Consider the following 20,156-nt stretch of genomic DNA (forward strand, 5'->3'; position numbering starts at 1 on the left):
AAAAAAAAAAAAAAAAAAAAAAAAAAGCTTCAATCTGCATAACAAGTACTTTACAGCAACTATCAAAGTAAGGCAAAACTCCGGTAACTATAGTCTAGATAGGATATGAAAATTGTATATATATGGTATAAAAATGTTGTATTTGATAAAGAAAACCCGCTACTATGTAATGTACACTAGACAAGGTACAGCCAATCCTTTTTTTTTTTAACACTTAAAACTTTATTGATAGTTAAATGTAATCATGAAACAGTATAGAGTTTAGGAAAGTCGGAACAAAATCACAATGAACGGTAGCAGTGTTAGGTGGTCGAGATGATTTTGCTAGTGCGTCCGCGCATTTGTTGTTGTTTCTTGAGGTCCAACTGAATTTAACGGTTTCAAACTTTTGTATCCAGAACTTGATATCCCGAATCCAATTGTGTGTAGCAAAATGTTGACTCCTATAGGATTGTTGTTGCTTCCTTATTATTTCCTTCCATGTGGATCTTGGTGTAGCCTTTTGTCGTAGCATGTTGCAGTGCATATAGTGCAGCTTGGAATTCACTTTCTAGAGGCGAATTGGTGCATTGTCCTTCTGCTTGTCCCGATCCTTCATAGAAACCAATTGTGTCTCGGAAAAGCCAACCTGATTGTGGTGTTTAGAAATGATCCATCGTAATTGCATTTTATCCATCCTTGATTGGGTTTTGACCATCTCATTCTTGTTGGTGGTTGAGGATTGGATATTGTCTGAGCCGAGTGAAAGTCCTTCACAATAGCCATGGCATCTAGCCATTCTTTTGCATCTCTCTGTGCTTGTTTCATACATATGTTCCACGATATATGTCGTTGTTGATAGAGTAGAATATTTCTTCATTTCCAAATCCTCCATAAGATCCAGAAAGGAACTTGTTTGGTGATGTCCTCCATATCTTGTATCTTCGTCAGTGATAGCAATTCTTGTATCTTGTCACCTACAGGTATCATTGGATCCAAAATATTGGAGCTTGGTATACCTGATCCTCTCCAGACAGCCTGAGCGAAATCACATCCAAAAAATAGATGTTCTGTTGTTTCTTCTTCTATACAGCAGCGACGACAAAGAGAGTAGTGGGAGATATGTCTGTATCTCATTGTTGCTCCCGTTGATAAAGCTCCAGATAATAATCTCCATAGGAAATGTTTGATTTTTGGAGCTAAATTGCATTTCCAGACTTCTTTTTTAAGTTCAGGATCACCTGGTGGAGGCTGAGGTAGCTGATCCGTTAGATGGGTTGAAAGCCAATATGCTGATTTTACCGTATGAGTACCGGTCTTCGTGTAGTGCCATCCCAATAAGTCCCCTTCTGCATATCTGCTGATTTTTAGGTTCAATACCGTATCTGCATCTTCCTCATGTATGAGATCTCTGACTAGTTCTTCGTTTCAACCCGATTTGTCTCCATTTAGTAGTTGCTCAAGCATCATTGGTTCTGCAATCAAGGTTTTTGGTCGTGGTGCTTTAGGAGGGTGTAAAGGTAGCCAAGGATCTACCCAAGTATTTATTAAAGTGCCATCGCCTATCAAAAACCTAAGGCCCTTCTTAAGGAGATCCCTGCCATGTATGATGGATTTCCAAATATAGGAAGATTTTGCTTTGTCTGTAGCATTTAAGATGTTTGTATCCCCAAAGTATCTAGCTTTTAAAACCCTTGCTACTAGGCTATTAGGCTTATGAAGGATTCTCCAAGTCTGTTTGCTTAGGTGAGCAGTGTTAAAATGTTCTAAGTCTCTAAAGCCTAGTCCCCCTTCTGATTTTGGCAAACTCATTCTATTCCATGCAAACCAGTGCATCCCTTTTTTTCTCTTCAGAAGTATCCCACCAATATCTAGCTATAATCCCATTTACTTCTTCACAAATTTCTTTTGGTAATCTAAATAGGTTCATAAAGAAAATTGGCATAGCAAGTGCTATTGATTTAAGAAGTACCTCTTTTCCAGCCGGTGATAGGAAGTGTTTGTTCCAGCCTTGTGTTCGTTCTTTGACCCTCTCCACAATGTATTTAAACATCTCTGATTTCTTTTTATTGAATTTCTCTGGGAGTCCCAAATATTTTCCACCTCCATCATTATGGATTCCCATATTGTTCCGGATTCTTCTTTTAACATCGGGATGTACTCTGCTTCCGAAGGTGATTGATGACTTGTTTAAGTTGATGGCTTGTCCCGAGGCCTGTTCATACTTTGTGAAAATGTTTTTCAGAGTATTACAGGATTTTCCATTCGCCAAGGTGAAGAATAGGGAATCATCCACAAAAAACAAATGCGTTATTGCCGGTCCTCCGTTACTTATTTTGATTCCTTGTAGCTTTCTTGAGTTTGCAGCTTGGTTTACCATTTGGGACAGAACCTCCGCACATAAGATAAACAGATACGGTGAAAGAGGATCACCTTGCCGTATTCCTCTACTCGGTTGGATCATTCCATGTGGAGTGCCATTTATTAGAACAGAGTATCTAACAGAGGAGACACAAGTCATTATCCATCGAATCCATTTCTGATCAAATCCCATGTGTTGCATCGTTTTTTTAAGGAAATGCCACTCAAGTCTGTCATATGCTTTGGTGATGTCTGTTTTAACTGCTATATAAGACTTCGATTGTCGCCTGCGAACCTTTAAGGCGTGATGGACTTCATGGGCCAAAATGATGTTATCTGTAATCATTCTTCAAAGAATGAACGCTGCCTGATTCTCTGAAACTACTTGATCCAGATGTGACTTTAGTCTGTTTACTAGGATTTTAGAGATAATCTTGTAGCTCACATTGCAGAGTGCGATTGGACGGAACTCGGCCATTGTGCTTGGGCTCTCTATTTTTGGTATCAAACAGATGTTGGTATGGTTGTGTAAACAGTTCAAATTTTCCTCCCGGAAGAAACTTTTGACTTCGTTGATAACCTCCTGTTTATTGTCATTCCAAAATTGCTGGTAAAAGATTCCTGTGAAACCGTCTGGACCTGGGGCACGATGTGGACCTATACAGAAGACTGCATCTCTAATTTCTTGCTCAGTGACCTCTTTTGTTATATCATTGTTCATAGCTGTGGAAATTGTTTGCTGAAAGTTCTGAAATATACTCTCATAATCTGATTCTGAAGTTTCTTGGGAGGTGTATAAGTTGTTGAAGTAGTGTACTGCAGTTTCGCCAATTTGCGTTTCAGTCCGTCGTGTTTCTCCCATATGGTCTTGGATTGCATTAATCCTGTTTCTTGTTCTTCGGGCCTTTGCTTGGTTGTGGAAGTATGAAGTGTTCCTATCTCCCACTTGCAACCATGTATTTCGACTCTTATTTTTCCAGTGGATTTCCTCTTCAGTGTAAGCTTGATTGAGTTCTCTCCGTAGACGCGTTCTCTCTGGTAAAGGTAATCCCGTAGCAACTGCTTTATCCAAGTCATGCCTTAGTAAAGCTATTCGTTCTTCTCCATGTTCTCTGTTGAGGCGTTTCCATCTGGATATTTCTTGTCTACAATGAGTTATACATTGTTGCAGCCAATCCTATATCCTCACATTTTGCAGAGATATTACTATTAACAAAATATTGTGTAAATGGAAAATTGGAACAAAGAAAAATGGAAGCACAATAATCAAACATATTTTATTTAAATAAGAAAGGTAAATACAATGAAACATAGAAATAGAGAATCATAAAAGGATCATACGAACCGTCTAATATGTATACATAAGAAAAGAGAAGAATATTATAAAAAAAACACTCAAGTGCATTGAGAAAAAGATGCTACGAAACTCAAGAAACAGAGCGGAACAATTTATGAAGCAAAGAACCATAAGCTGTCCGAGAAATGGAGTTGATGATAGGATCAGTGCATTGCCAGACGATTTGCTTGTGAGGATCTTGTTATTGGTTCCAACAAAGGATGCAGTGGCGACGATGATTTTATCGCGACGATGATTTTATCGAAACGATGGCGAACTATATGGACGATGGTGCCACTACTTGAGTACAAAGAGATCAAAGATGTGGTTACCCACAAAACAAAATCTCTTGGCGGTTTACTTGGCCGTTTATTTTGAATAAGTAAGCGACCACGGTCTATCTGGCGGTTTCTTAACGAGTCATTACGACTCCACAAGGCACCTAGATTAGAAAGTTTGGATATAGAACTCGGTCCACATTGACCTATTGATGTTAACGTGGGAAAGTGGATTGCAAGTGCGGTTGATCGCAGGGTTCGTAAACTAGGGTTCGATCTCATGTGGTCCGCAGAGCCTATTAGCCTGCCCAAAAGCCTTTATACATATGATACACTTGTATATCTCCGTCTTTCTAACAAGGTTTATGTAGACGTTTCATCTCCGGTATGCCTCCCTTCCCTAAAACGTCTTGATCTTGTCTCTGTGGTATACAAAGATGAAGATTCTGTTGTTAGGCTCTTATCGAGTTGTCCTATTCTCATATATTTGTATGCGGTGCGACATAGCCAAGACAACGTGACAAAGTTTAGTGTAAAAGTGCCATCTTTGGTGGCCTTAAAGTATGTTAATCTGAACCCAAAAGTAGAGGATATTGAAGGAACTTTGGTCATAGATTCAGCAAATTTAAAGGAATTCACCATCGAAGATATTTCCACAAATTCATGCTCGATTGAGAACAAGCCTAGCCTTGATAGTGCAGGTTTATACTATTTTAGTTATCCTGATGACAAATTTATGAAATCTCTTTCCTCGATCAGATATCTTGGTATATGTCTAAACGTTGAAACGGTACTAATTTTAACCTCACTTTTTTTTTTTAATTATTGTTATGATCTAAACATTTAATTAATTGCCACCAGATCATTATACTTACATGTATGTGTGTTGCGTGTGTTCATATTGCAGGCTGAGTGGTGTGACGCCATCAACTTCTCACTACAGAATGTAAAATATATCCTTCCGCCTATTCAAATTGGTTTGAGCCATTAGTGTCTTTGCTTCATAATTCTCCTGAACTGAAAGTTCTTCTCATCGACCGGGTTTGTACCCTGTACGATGCATTTATACAAAAGGGCAGTAAAAGAAGTAGCAATCATGCATGTTAATTGTTGTTTTTTGCTTCACAGGGACTTTTTAAGAATAAAGACTTTCCACTTTCGTTCAAGCAACCGGATGGTGTACCTCCTCTATGCTTGTCAACGAAACTCGAGATGTTTAAGTGGGAAGAATATAGAGGAACAAGGGAAGAGAAACAAGTATTAGGATACATACTTGCCAACTCCAAGTGTTTGAAGAGAGTTGGAATCAATCTGAAACCAACATGGAAGTGGAATGAAAAGAAGATGATCAAGGAGTTAAAATCCATGTATAGGATTTCAACAACATCTCAGCTTCTTCTCTACACTTTATCTTAAGTTATTTAAAGTTGGAGATACTGAACTCTCGAGTAATTTATCTATATATTAATTAATAAATTGTAACTCGTGTTCTTCGAATTATTTGTTTAAAACTGTACTAGTAGTTCATGTTGCTTTCATTCTAAGATTTGGAGTAGTCGGTAAGAGTCACAAACTCTGAATTTGGCCCGTATAGCTGTGGTCCAGTGGTAAGGAATAATTGGGGAAATGTTGGAAGGAACTAACCCAGGTTCGATCCATCCAGAAAATAAAAATCATAGTTGTGTGGAAAGTCTGTCAGTTGGGTGTTGGCCCAATTGGTTTATCTGATAATCAGAAATGCAGGCGGCCTGATTATCCCTGACATTAGTCGGAAAGCATTCCAAACTCAGGACTGACAGTATGGTGACCCTTCATAAAGAAATCCACTCTGAAGTACTTTGGTGTATTTCTACTGAGGCTGACCGGATCAGCTGATAGGGTTTATCAAAAAAAACCTCTGAATTTGACTTTGGTACAAACATTATTAATTTTTTCCAAAAAAAAATTTGTTTGCGTTTTGGTTAAAATTTGGTTTGTGAACATATTTTTTTGTTTTGTCTTTTTTTTTTTCTTTAATATAGTTTAAAAAAAACAGACGAAGAAAATAAATAACAAATTTAAACTTTCTTAATTAGTCGATCCTTTACGCATTCAACAAAAAAATCTGAAAAAAAAAATTAAAAATGTAAAGAAAAGTGGAGAAAATGACGGAAGCCTAAAACCACACCAACCCCCTTCCTCCATTTTGTAGTAGTTGAAGCCTACAGCTTCCGTTCTTCTTCTTCTTCACCTAACTAAACCTTGCATTCAAATTTATCTCTCTCTCTCTCTCTCCCTCTCCAAAGAATCTGCATCATCATTTCAGGTTGATTTCTCAATTCTTCTTATTTCAGATCTCTTTCTTTGTTTGTTTGTTTTTTTTGGTTTCTCATCGATTGATCGTAATTGTGAAAGTAAAATAAGCTGAGTTTTGTTCTACGATCCGTTTGATTTTGTTTTTGTTTTTCTCTTTTTGCTCTCTATTGTTTGATTTCTCTGTTTTTGTTTGTCGCTGATGAGATTCGATCTCTGTGATGTAACCGAGGCTGTGCACATTTCTTTTTTTTTTGTGTGTGTCGAATTTCTCAGTTTTTTTTTATAAATAATGATTCAAATTCTTTTACAAAACCTTTAGCTCATAGATTTGTTCAGTGGTGCAATTTAGTTTCAGTGTTGTTGTTTGACTGTGAGAGACTTGACTCTCTCTTTTTTGTGTGTATGTGGAATTTTAAGCTTTTGTAGAAGATGGGATCTGGTCAATGGCACGTTGAGGAGAGGTCTACGTTTAGGAATGATTCCTTTGTTAGAGAGTACGGCACTGTTCCAGAAACTGGTTGTCTTTCAATCGTAGTGCTTGGTGCTTCTGGTGATCTTGCTAAGAAGAAGACTTTTCCTGCTCTTTTCAACTTATACCGTCAGGTTTGTTCCATATCACCAGCAACTAGTAGTGCATGTGTTGAATTGTATATTAGTTTTGACTTTTTTTTTTTTTTTGTTTTGTTTGTATGTATGTATGATGAGCAGGGGTTTCTTAATCCAGATGAAGTTCATATTTTTGGGTATGCTAGGACTAAGATTTCTGATGAAGAGCTGAGAGATAGGATTTGTGGGTGAGTTCTGCAGCCTTCTGATTTGGTTATTAGCTTGAGTCCAAAAGTTCATATTGAATAGTTTTTTAATGCAGATATCTTGTTGATAATAAGAATGCTGAGCAAGTTGAAGCTTTGTCAAAGTTCTTGCAGCTGGTTAGTCTCTATTCTTTTCAGGATGTTTATTACGCGAGTAGAGTCATGTTTTAGCTGTACTGAAAATAAACGAGTTTCTGGTTCTATTGCTTTGTAGATTAAATATGTGAGTGGCCCTTATGATTCTGAGGAGGGTTTCCAGAGATTAGACAATGCAATTTCGGAGCACGAAATCGCCAAAAATAGCTCTGAAGGGTCCTCTAGGAGACTGTTTTATCTTGCACTTCCACCGTCTGTTTATCCTTCTGTATGCAAGATGATCAAGACATGCTGCATGAACAAATGTGAGTCCCTTTTCAGCTGTGGAATTTATTTCCTAGATACAAATGGCTAACCTCCTTGAACCTAGGGCATGTATTTCCATCTACTAGTCAGTCTCTTTACAATTCATGTATTTATATTGTCTCATGATTTGCAGCTGATCTTGGTGGATGGACACGGATTGTGGTTGAGAAACCATTTGGAAAGGATCTGGAATCTGCAGAACAACTGAGTTCTCAGATTGGAGGGTTGTTTGATGAATCTCAGATCTATCGTATAGATCATTATCTTGGAAAGGAATTGGTTCAAAATATGGTAACATGCTTGGCTATTAAAGTTTAGTCATCAGGATATATATCCTTAGACAACTCAGTGATTATTTTTATCCCGTTCATCACTTGCAGCTGGTCCTCCGATTTGCCAATCGCTTTTTCTTGCCACTTTGGAATCGTGACAATATCGAGAACGTGCAGGTGGGAGTTGTGTAGCTAAGACTGAAATAGCCAGACTGTTATTTAGAGTCGAATGCACATAAATTTCAACTGCTTTTCTTGCAAATTGTTTTCAGGGAAGATTTTGGAACTGAAGGGCGTGGCGGATATTTTGATGAATATGGGTAATACTTTATTTATTAGTATCTTCTTGTTCTTCATATTATCATATATGGGTGTTAATGAGATGACACCAGTGCGTTTCTCATGACATCTGCACTTCTTGCTTCACAGAATAATCCGTGATATCATTCAAAACCATCTGCTCCAGGTAAGTATACCTGAGATATTTTTCGTGATAACAAAACTTAATTGTACATCTATGTGATTGTTTTTTCAGAGTTTCTCTGTTAGTGAAAATGCTTTCATGTATTAACTAACTGAGTTCATAATACTGTAGGTTCTTTGCCTTGTTGCCATGGAGAAACCAATATCTCTTAAACCTGAGCACATCCGGGATGAGAAAGTGAAGGTGATCAATATTTTTTTTGACCACTTTTAGCCATTCTATCGGCTTTCCTTGCCGCTTTTCTCTGAATTCATATGACTGGGAACATCATCGTTTGATCTAGTTACATTTTCCTTAAAAGATCACCTTTTAGCGAGTTTACATGGATACGTTGATATATATAATCATTTGCTTTTTCAGCCAAAATTTTCACGTTGCTGATTATTTTAGTGAACTTCAGGTTCTTCAATCGGTGGTTCCGATAAGCGATGACGAGGTGGTTCTTGGGCAATACGAAGGATATAGGGATGATCCTACTGTTCCAAACGACTCAAACACTCCAACATTTGCCACAACGATTCTTCGCATACACAATGAAAGATGGGAAGGTACCATGTCCCACTTCACTCTTAATCTTTTCATTTTATCAGCCAACTCGGGAAAACCAGTAGAAAATAGACATAAAATGTGAGGTTTGATGGGTCAACATGATCTTTTGGTGGAAGCACTTGGAACTAAATTTCTTTGTTTGAATGGACATATACACCCAGATCCGACATGTTTGCATTGCACCTTCCAACTGTTTTGAATCATAACTTTTTCGTAAACATAACTGAACATCTTGTTATTGAATGCATATCATTCAGCACGGAGATGAGAAAAATTGTAGGTTTCACATGTTCTCATGATCACTCATGATAACACCTTTAAAACAAAAGACATCTGTTACTTCATAATCATATTCTGACTATCCATCAACTGAAGAATTATTTTCTTCAGGTATTATTAACATGCTGATTGATATATATCTTCCAGGTGTTCCATTTATTCTAAAGGCCGGAAAGGCCTTGAATTCAAGGAAGGCAGAAATTAGAATTCAGTTCAAGGATGTTCCAGGCGACATATTCAGATGTATATTCTGACCCTGACACCTTCTTTTCACTGTGGCATAAATGCTTCTTTTAGCATTTTTGAATTGAAATCTATGTACTAAAGACTCTCTTGCTACAGGCCAGAAGCAAGGAAGGAATGAGTTTGTGATTCGCTTGCAACCTTCAGAGGCAATGTACATGAAACTAACTGTAAGTATATGATGAACAAACAAAAGAAAATTACTAATTACTCTGACCTTGAATCATTACAGTGAACCATGACGCTTTTGACTATGTTTTTGCTACACAGGTTAAGCAACCAGGTCTAGAGATGAATACTGTGCAAAGTGAACTAGACTTGTCTTATGGGCAACGGTATCAAGGTGTCGCGATCCCTGAGGCATACGAACGCTTAATTCTTGACACGTAAGAAAGAACTTGTTTAAATTATATACTACCACAATAATCTTATATATATATAGCTGGCTCCGTTCCTCCATGTTATCTTCAACCAATCTGGTTCCCACCTCTCTGCAGAATCAAAGGCGATCAACAACATTTCGTTCGTAGAGACGAATTAAAGGTAGAATATTTTCTTTCACCGCCCTTGAACCATAGCAATCTCTGAGATTTTTTTTTTGTACACTACAAGTGTCAGATTTTACTTCATCCCTGATGTATAGACACAATACAGACATGTAAACTTTCGCATCATACAATCCAGAAGCTAAGTTGGTATCCATTTTGATGATTATACAGGTTGCGTGGGAGATATTCACGCCGCTACTTCACAGGATCGACAAAGGAGAAGTGAAGTCAATTCCATACAAATCAGGAAGCCGAGGACCAAAAGAAGCTGATCAGCTGCTAGAAAAAGCTGGTTACCTTCAAACGCATGGCTATATCTGGATCCCTCCTACACTATAAAACCCTACGTAATACACAATACATGTTTATGTATAAAAGTATGCATCTCTTGCTGAATAGTTCCCACATTGAGTTTGGTGTTTGTACGTGAGACTTACTACTTCATCACATGACACATACTTCGTCTTGTGTTTGCGAAACGGCTTTGTAGAAATAAAAATAAATAAAATCTTTTATCTATACCATACTTTAAATTAACTTTTGTTGTGCTCGTTTAACGAATGAAACTGATTACACACACAAGTCCCATGAGTTTGTCGACAGTTGAAACACACAACAAGTTCCATGTGTATAAAGAAGAGTTTGTTGACGCACATAAGTTCAGTGCCATGTTTCTGAGCATGCTTTGTTTATGCAAAATCAATTTTGATTCCATATGGATTGATTTGGCTCAGTTTATTTGCATTGAACGCTCCTAGTTACCATCTAAATTTACTTTTTCTTTTTCATGAGTCCATTCACAAGCAGGCGCTTGTTATAATGCTTACAGTGTGTATCAAACAAAGTACTTACAGTTTAATCAGAACCCATTTTTGGGACGTAGAATCACCAAAAAGCATTAAACTCATTTTATTTGTTGAGAATTAGATACTCAAACAAGATGAACAAAAAGAGAGATTTTTAAGTAGAGTATAAATTCTGGCGAGATTCAGAACACAATAATGACAACTCAAACAACTAGTCTCTTCTTTTCTTCTTCAAAGTTCATCAGAAAACAAAAGAGCATTTTACCTTTTTTGATTCAATCAGATTCACAACTTGATCACTAAAATATCGAAAAATGCTCCCCAAACAACCTGCAGATAACACAATACAAAAGTCTTAAGGAAAAAAAAAAAAAACACAAAACAACTTAATTCTATGAATTCTAACTCTTTATGGATTCAGATTAAGGTTACATACCACATATCTGATAAAAGATCAACGGTTCAGAGCAAAGAGCATGCTCTGGCCACCGGGCAAGTAAGCCACATTAGGAGACCTAGCAAGTGTAGATGCAATCTCCCTTGAAGCCTCAATCCTCCTGAGCTCGATAAGTCCCATACCTGCTTTAGCCGTAGCATCGGAGATCAACTGAGCAGCTTCACTCTCACCTTCAGCTCTTATAACCGCAGCTCTCCTCTCTTGATCAGCTTTCATCACCACAAACTTAGACCTCTCAGCCTCCTGCTGAGCCACTTGTTTCTGCTCAACAGCCCTTGAAAACTCAACACCGTAAGACAAGTGGGTGATGGCCACATCTTCAAGCACAATGTTGAATTCCTTGGCACGGTTGATTAGTGACTCTCGAACAAGCGCTGAGACATGAGGACGCTCTGTGAGGAGCTGGTCAGCGTTGAACTGTGCAACCACAGCTTTCAAAACCTCATTTCCAATCGAAGGAAGAACTTTCTCGTCATACTCAACACCCAAGGTTTGGAATATGTGTGGCAGACGCGACACCTTCACAATGATTAAACATCACATCAACACACTAATTTATAAACCTTTCTTAGGTGATTAAAACACGATATAAACCAATTCATCTCACAACATCTCAGATGATTAAAACCCTAAATCCTAAATCAAAACCTTAAAATCCTAAACCCTAAATGATCTCAATACGGAGAAATGAAATCAAAGAGAGTTATAGTTCGAGAATCAAGAAGCGGAGTCTGATTCATGATTACCTCAGGGCGAGAGAGAACACGAAGGCTGAGGTTAACCATCTGGAGATCCTTAGTACCAGAGATTGAAGAGAAGGTGTGAGGCTTCGTGCGGATATCGAAGATGTGAGGCCTCTGGAGATAAGGGATCAAGAAATGAGTCCCTTCACCGACAGTCTGATCCAGCACTCCCCTGAATCGATCGAAAAGCACAGCTCTCTCTCCGCCGTCAACGGTGAAAAGCGACGTATTCAGCACCGTCGCCGCCGTTCCGAGACCGAAAGCCGCCTTCGCCAAATTGGAAAGGAACGAAACCGCCGCTTGTTGGCTTCCCATTTTTGTTTTTTTTTTTTTGCGTGTGACTGAGATTAGCTTTGAATCGAGAGAGGGCTTTGTGAGACGACGATGAGGAAAGAAAAGAGTTTTTGCTAGGGTTTAATGGAATTGATGATTCTGGAACCTACCACGGGAAATGATTTAATGGGCCAAGTATTTTAGCCCAATAATATAATATAAAAGCCCATTAAAAGTTTTAAACGAATCTACTGCATTTGTGTTTTTTTTTTGTCAACCCTTAAATAGACCAAGAGAACATTTGTAAACGATGGTACCAAGAGAACATTTGTATTTTTTTTGAAGGATATGTGAATGTGACATTGGGACCCATGGTTTTTTGGACTGACATATTTTGTATACACATCTATAGATACAGAATGAGGAAAGTGGCTGTCGCTAGCAACACAACTTCTGAGCAACTAATTTTCTCTAGCTATATGTGGATGGATTTTGGAAATATGATGTTGTTTGTTGTATTGTTTTTTTTTTTTTTTGACAATATTGTAGTTTGTGTTGTTGTGTGGGTTCTACAGTTCTTTGATGGGACAACGGATCTTCTTGGTCTACAAAAATAGTCGTTAAGATATGGGTTATGACTTGTGGTTTTTGTTCACATTTTGTGACTATTCTTTGGATTTCACTAATATGATTGATAACAAACCACTGCTAATATGATTAACATTAATTTCCATTTTCCAGTAATTTGTGTTGTCTCATAATCTATGGGTCATATCAATTTTTTTTTAATGAAATCGTATAATACGCCTTATTGTGAATATTGCAAATATTTTGTTCGGGCCTGCAAGTCAACGTTGGTGAACAAAAGTATTACTCAAACACTAAAAGTTTATAAATGAGAAAATTCATACTTTTCAAATATCACGGCAGGAAACGTTGTTGTTGCTTTTTTTTTTACTCTATAACTTTTAAAAGCTATTTTCTTCCTTAAAAAAGAAGTCGTAAAACTTTAAATTGTATATACTAAGACTAAGAAATATAAAGTTTATGTATGTCTATAGACATATTTATTCTTGAAACCTTTTTGTGACTTTTTTTTTACCAACAAAATGTTTTTTTTCAGTAAGGAATATTGAAAATGTATATGTAATCAGAATATGGCCACGGTTTAGGGTAGCTTGGGAATCAAAACTTAAATACGAATATTTTATCCTTAACATTATTACTTATGTATTCAGTTAAATAATACAAGAGTCATCAATTTAAGTCGTCTCGAATACTATGAAAATGATGAAGGAGTTTTACTTGTAAAGTCACATGCGGTGACCTCACCACGTTATCGAAATTGTCAAATGTTTCGGTGTCGAATCTTGTAGAGGTTTGAAAATAACAATATACTAATAGTTATATTATAGAAAACTCCCTCAGTTTTGATTATCAACTTTAATATTTTGAAACCAAAAGGTCAACTTAAGATTGAGCTAAATTTACTTCTTTCATCATTTTGACGCCAACCGGATATATAGTCATCAATATTATCCAAACAGGTAAAATAAACAACCGAAATGAAGGAAAGCTGATAATTTGACTGTTGCAATTTTGTCTCCTTCGAAGTTAAAAAAACCAAATGAATTATCAAGAAGACTAGGATTTTATCAATTTTGCCTATCAATTTTAAATTTTGCATCCGAGATTTTCATAAAACTAATATGGTAAATGACAATAAAATCCTTTTAAATTTAACAAAAAAATCTGTTTGATATTGAGATGAGAAATATGCCAAAAAATATCGTCTCCATGTTGAATGTCCACTTGTAAATAAATTTTGTTTTAAGAAAAATCAAACTCAGAAAACAATTGTTTATGCTAAATACTGAGTTGAACAATTATCTCAATACCAACAGTTGATCAGTAAGTTTATTTTCCAATAAGAACTTAACATATTGTTTTTTTAAAATTACTAAATAATTAAATGATATTATAAAAATTGGACATAGAATTTAGCATGTGATTCTTGTTGATTGCATTGTTAGATGATTTCATAGAGTATTTTTTAATAGAGGTATAAACCAATATAGTAATACACACAAAATAATAATTAAATATAGAATTCTAAGATGATAGATCACATACTTATAAATAAGAAGGGTGAATAGGTCAGTAGCCAAAAAAAACTAACAAATAATATAGTCATCTATTCAAAAAAATTAGTAAAGTAGGATTAAATGTAGGGTAAATTACTATTTTGGGTTTTTTGGTTTCAGGATAGGGATGGACGGCGGTGGTGGTGGACGGTGGTCCGGCGACGGTCCGGTGGCGGTCCGGCGGTTCTCCGGTGATGATCCGGCGGTTCTCCGGCGATGATCCAGCGGTTCTCCGAGGGTGGTCCGGCGGTTTTCTAGCTATGGTCCGGCGATTCTCCGGCGGTGGTCCGGCGGTGGTTCAGCGGTGGTCTGGCGGTGGTCTGGTGGTTCTCCAACGGTAGTGGTTGGAGGAAATCTAAACCCTAAATAATAATACATTGAGAACCCTAATGGTGATAGTGGTAAAGAGATTGTGGTGGTGTTGGTGGTGGTAGGGAGTAAAGGTGATGGTGGTAAGGTAGTAAAGGTGGTGGTAAGATAGTAAGAGTGGTGGTTGTGGGAAGGATAAAATGGTATATAATATAGATAATATAGAGTATATTATTTTATAATGGTTAGAATAATTAGTGAATGAATTATAATTTTTTATATGTTGTTTATGCCAATTTCCCAATTAAGAATTGATATAACAAAAAAAATGATATGTTTCCATGTTAACCAGAACATAGTACATGTTCTATAAATAAATATGAGTTCTTATATTTAAAATTCTCCTTAATAAAATATCTAGTGATAGCTTAAATATGGGATCCCATATACATATTAGTTGGTAACATTCTTTATTCCACCAATGGTCGTTACCAAACTAAACTATAGTAGTATAAGATATGTAAGTTAATTATCACATACATGTGTTCACATTAGTACAATAATTAAAAATAAATGTACATTATGTAGTATGTACTACTACGTGTCGAAGGTTCAGATCGAAACTCTAGTTGGTGGTGAAATTAATAACAACTATACAACCAATTACTCCTTAATTTTAATCTAATACAGTTTCGTTGACCACTCTAACGAAGATGAAATGGATTAAAATAAAGAAAAATAATTCTGTGTGTTGGAAATGATTTTTCACCCTTGTGACACGTAACTTACCAAGACAACTGAAGATTTTTGTAGAGGACAGCAAGTATAGGCCATCCCAAATTTCCCTGTCAGACGAAAACTTCATTCCGTATGCATGCAGCTTCCGAATGTCCTGTCCATTTGGGGGATTTGGGATGGCCTAATCAATGAAATACTAATATTTAGTTAGTTTTAAAATTTTATTTTTAAAACCAAATTGTTCATTAAAAACATGACATGTGTTATTGGGTCTATTGATCAAGTTCTTAAAACTCTTTTTTAACAAACTGTTTCTAACAAATTTCTGTCTCTACCTTTAGATTTTTTTTTTTTAATCTGTTAGAAACTTTGGAGAAGAACTCCTGTTGGAGGTGACCTAAGAAAATTATTATTATCAGAACAAACCATTACATTATTTTTTTGGTTTTAAACAAACCATAACATGTTATGATCACATAGCCTAGCTCATGTAGCTCACCGGTCAACGAAGGCACATAATGGTGCAACGCTTGACTGGTTCGATACGAGCAGGGTAGAGAGAGAGAGATTGAAGAAACAAAAATAACATGTTATCACATAAATGCTCACATGCATAACCATGCACGAGATAAAAAGTTTTCTAGGATATAATATTCATTGCGTATAATATGATTTGAGATCGGAATCCGGATGATGATGAATTTAGTTAAAACAAACTGATCGTCAACTAATTAATCTGATGATGACAGCAAAATTGTTTTAACCATGTCGATGAACCCGTACGTTACCCGCATATAAAGTTTTGTGTTACACATATTCTTAGTTAGTATAGTATTTGAATACATTATACACAATAATAAATAAAGTCAATGGAAGAAAGCCACTTGACCATTAAGCAAGAACATGGCAAGATAGGAAATGACAAATTAATTTAAGAAAATAGAGAGATTGTTAAAAGTGAACCATACACTTCATTATCTCTTCTTTTCATTGACTCTATCATTTTCTCAAAAGTATTACTCTGTTACTTCTTTGACCTTTCCTCCTAACATTTTAAACACTAACGATAACAAATCTAATTTGGTAGACAACCGAAAAGCACAACATTAATTGTCGAAATGGTACAAGAACCTGTTTATTCTTTTTCAGAAAAATTTAAAACATGACAAAGAGGAATTAGTAGCGAATAGATCTGATATGTTTTAATTTTTAGAACTGATAAAAATATATATGGATAAATTGGCTACGAATTAAACAATCGTAAAACTGTTTGTCTCATATTTATACAAAATGATTGATGCTAAAGAAGGCGTGAAACCAACAAATACGCACGTACATGTGCACACGTAATGATGTAATATAGTAGATATATATATATATATATATATATCATGTGTAAGGGTACGTACTGAATACTGAGAGAGAACCAAACTCTATATATATGTTTAATAAATGACTAGTGAATAATTCATCATTTTACAGTTTTTACGATTTCTAGTGAAAGAACAAGTAAAATTTTCTAATAAATATATCCTCACTACATAGAAATCCAGTTTAACGATAGGAGAATGAATATAAATATACAATGCTTTCGACTTTAAAAAAACAAAGAAAAACAAAAATAATGTTTTTGGTTTTTCCGAAAGAGGATTCGAGACTCAATCTACTGTTTGGAGAAAAGTGAGAGGAAAGAGAAAAAACAGTTGAACCTTAAAATAAGGTTGAAACTTTATAAGATTCGATCGAAAGGATCATTGATGTTCGAGTGGGATGAGAAATGAATGTCAATGTTCGACTTTTCTTTCTCCTAAAGAATGATAATAGTTTTAGTCTATGTGTATGCAAAGTTTTATTACCGAGATTGAGATTTTCTTTCAAATTCTGTCATTTTTAGTCTATGTGTATGCAAAGTTTTATTACCAAGATTGAGATTTTCTTTCAAATTCTGTCATTTTTAGTCTATGTGTATGTAAAGTTTTATTACCGAGATTGAGATTTTCTTTCAAATTCTGTCATTTTTAGTCTATGTGTATGCAAAGTTTTATTACCGAGATTGAGATTTTCTTTCAAATTCTGTCATTTTTAGTCTATGTGTATGCAAAGTTTTATTACCAAGATTGAGATTTTCTTTCAAATTCTGTCATTTTTAGTCTATGTGTATGTAAAGTTTTATTACCGAGATTGAGATTTTCTTTCAAATTCTGTCATTTTTAGTCTATGTGTATGCAAAGTTTTATTACCGAGATTGAGATTTTCTTTCAAATTCTGTCCTTTTTAGTCTATGTGTATTTTTAGTCTACGTGTATGCAAAGTTTTATTACCGAGATTGGGATTTTCTTTCAAATTCTGTCATTCTCTATCCATCGTCCTTTAGATCCCCACATCATTTATGACAATTTACTTGAGTTTTTGGGATTATGTTTAGGTTTAGTTGTGTTTATGCGAATCATCATTCATTTCAAGACGAAACCATATTATCAATCCTATGTATACAAATAATTAAATTCTGATATTTAATTATCAAGTATGATGTTTCAATAGTATAAACTCATACGTCGATGTGTTTCCCTCAGTCACAATAAACAAATGGTTTTGTCTGAAGACTCACAAGTCTGAACTGATATATTAATAATCTCTGAATTGAGATATTAATGTATACATTTTGACAGAAGGCAAAAAACTTACAAAACTATGTTTTGAGAATGCTCAAAAATATCAGTGTAGGATTGTTTTGGTTACAAGTTGGCGGCGGTCAACGCTAAACATATTACCAAAACGCATTTTCCAGCGTTTCTGTTACATGAGAGTCATTCTCATTATATATTACTTTCTAATATTGCTTATTTATTTCTTATTAAAAATATATACTAGAGTATAATATTTTCTGGGAGTGATTTAAAATACAGTGTTCACATATCCATTAAAATTCAAATATTCGATCAAATAGCCGATTCAAATGTTTGGGTCGACTCTGTGACTCTATTGAATGTATACTGTGTGGACGTCGACAATAATTAAGATGAGATCATCGAAGTGTGAACAAAGAGAACGGCTTTCTTCTCCCTCTTTATTGTTTAGTCAATAAAAGATAACTTATAAAGCAAAACATATACATAGCTTATACATTGAAGAGTCATTACATCGAGACACATGTATTTGAAAATATATTAAAATAAATACTCCGTGACTAGATTAAAGCGGTAGTGCGGTACATATCTATAATTTATTCCAAGTTTACAAAACATACGAATTGCGAGTTATAGACAAAGCTTCACTTATTAAAGTCTATCATCTAATCTAATTACTACACATACTAAGTTTGCAAAACATACTAAATTCGAATTAGATAAAGCTTCACTTATTTAAGTATAGTAGCATCTAATAAAGCAAACGCTCTTCTCTTGTTAGCCAACCCTATTTAAGTTACGAAACTAGCTAGGGATAGTACATACTCCGAAATTAGATTCATAATTAATTAAACATATCGATCTAGTAGATGAATTAGTTGTGAGTAATGATTTATTACGACTAATTTTAAAGATTAATGTTAGCTAGGTTGAATATATTAGCAGAGTCCAGCTCACAAATCATGCCCATCACCACAAGTAGTTTGTGAAGTCAAACAAAAACTTCCACTTTTAAAATGTTCTCACTTTCTCTCTCTCATAATATTCAACTAAGTGTGTATATATAATCTTCATGAGCAGCTTTATATATATTGAGCATAATATTAATATCTCTTAGAAGTGTGAGAGAACTCGTTAAGCTCTTCTTCTCTTTTCTTCTCTCTCTCAATCTCTCTCTCACCATGGTAGCTCAAGCTCCTCATGATGATCATGTTAGTCTCTCTCTCTCTTTCTCTCACAACGTTATTTTTATTATTGTGATTCAGATCTTCATTTTTATTCGTAGTTTCCGATAATCGATCTTCATTCTTTTTAATAAATAAAAAAGATTGTCGTACGTCATTTTAACTAATTTTTGGTTAAAGCAAATTGGAATGTTGAGTTCTTCTCTTGGGAAAAAAAAACAAACTAAAGATGAAAACTGAGTCTCATTATCAAATGATAAACAAAAATATTTCTTTTGTTTTTAGCCTCTTGCCCACGGAGCTTCTTATAATATTTTTTCTTTTCCAAAGGTTTTTTCTGCAAAGATTCAATTTTCTTTCGATTTTTACAAAATATTAGTACTGCTTAAGAGATAGATGTTGAGAGAATTTAAGAACTTCAGAGGTTTAAAATCCCTTAATTCAATCCTTTAATTTTTCCTTCAAATTATGTAAATGAATTATTACCAAAAAAAAAAAAAAAAAATTGAATCCACTAGTTCTGTACTTTTTGTTCGTAAGTTTAGGATATTAACTTTAAAGTACGGTACATGGGTCAGTTTCTAACTTTTTCCAAAATCTATGGAACTCCTATCCTACCAACCAACCTAATCGATCGTCAGAAAAGACCAAAGAGATATCTTCCAAAAATCCATCCTTATACTTGAGCTTAATTTTCCTTTTACCCCATTTTTTTAGCCAACTAATCACAGCATATTTGATTGCTGACTTTTCTTCCATTGGATTTGTAGAATCAACAAAATCGACTTGTTCTCTAGTTTAGATCTTTTTGTTTTTTAGTTTGGTCTACCAACCTTAAACCATGTTTACACCAAGGGGATCTTCAAAAGTCCACTCTTATACTTTTACTTTGTTTTCCTCTTAACCTACAAATTATAATACTATCAAACTTTTCATCTTCAAAAATCATTTCATTTAATTGTTCACTACTTCTAGCTTTTCCGCTGACTTTTTTTCCATTGATTTTTGTAGATTTTTTTTTTTTTTATATATATATA

General features: G+C 35.1%; 3 protein-coding genes and 1 pseudogene across 4 annotated transcripts in view; 3 read left to right on the plus strand and 1 right to left on the minus strand.

The window, feature by feature from the left end:
• Positions 3,946-5,370, plus strand: LOC104720662 (annotated as a pseudogene).
• On the plus strand, positions 6,100-10,254 carry LOC104719740 (glucose-6-phosphate 1-dehydrogenase, cytoplasmic). Of its 2 annotated transcripts, none has more exons than XM_010437709.2 (16): positions 6,100-6,259; positions 6,667-6,852; positions 6,958-7,043; positions 7,118-7,178; positions 7,276-7,462; positions 7,597-7,754; positions 7,844-7,912; positions 7,997-8,055; positions 8,165-8,201; positions 8,331-8,402; positions 8,620-8,767; positions 9,195-9,290; positions 9,390-9,460; positions 9,561-9,676; positions 9,788-9,833; positions 10,010-10,254. In XM_010437709.2, the coding sequence occupies exons 2-16, from the start codon at positions 6,679-6,681 to the stop codon at positions 10,175-10,177; spliced, it is 1,548 nt and encodes a 515-aa protein (XP_010436011.1). In that variant the 5' UTR covers positions 6,100-6,259; positions 6,667-6,678; the 3' UTR covers positions 10,178-10,254. The 2 variants fall into 2 exon arrangements, with proteins under 2 accessions (XP_010436011.1, XP_019086041.1); XM_019230496.1 differs by having other exon boundaries at positions 6,676-6,852.
• On the minus strand, positions 10,724-12,249 carry LOC104719742 (prohibitin-3, mitochondrial). Its single transcript, XM_010437710.1, has 3 exons — positions 11,848-12,249; positions 11,081-11,620; positions 10,724-10,974 (listed from the first exon to the last, which is right to left on the minus strand). Exons 1-2 carry the CDS (start codon positions 12,157-12,159, stop codon positions 11,099-11,101), a joined length of 834 nt encoding a protein of 277 aa, XP_010436012.1. The 5' UTR covers positions 12,160-12,249; the 3' UTR covers positions 10,724-10,974; positions 11,081-11,098.
• The window catches only part of LOC104719743 (lysine histidine transporter 1-like), a gene marked incomplete in the record, with an annotated part of 3,975 nt that continues 2,760 nt past the window's right edge, over positions 18,942-20,156 (plus strand). Inside the window, 1 exon segment of the mRNA XM_019230625.1 lies at positions 18,942-19,103.

Source organism: Camelina sativa, chromosome 10, assembly GCF_000633955.1.
Source record: "Camelina sativa cultivar DH55 chromosome 10, Cs, whole genome shotgun sequence".
In the NCBI taxonomy this organism is placed as follows: Eukaryota; Viridiplantae; Streptophyta; class Magnoliopsida; order Brassicales; family Brassicaceae; genus Camelina; species Camelina sativa.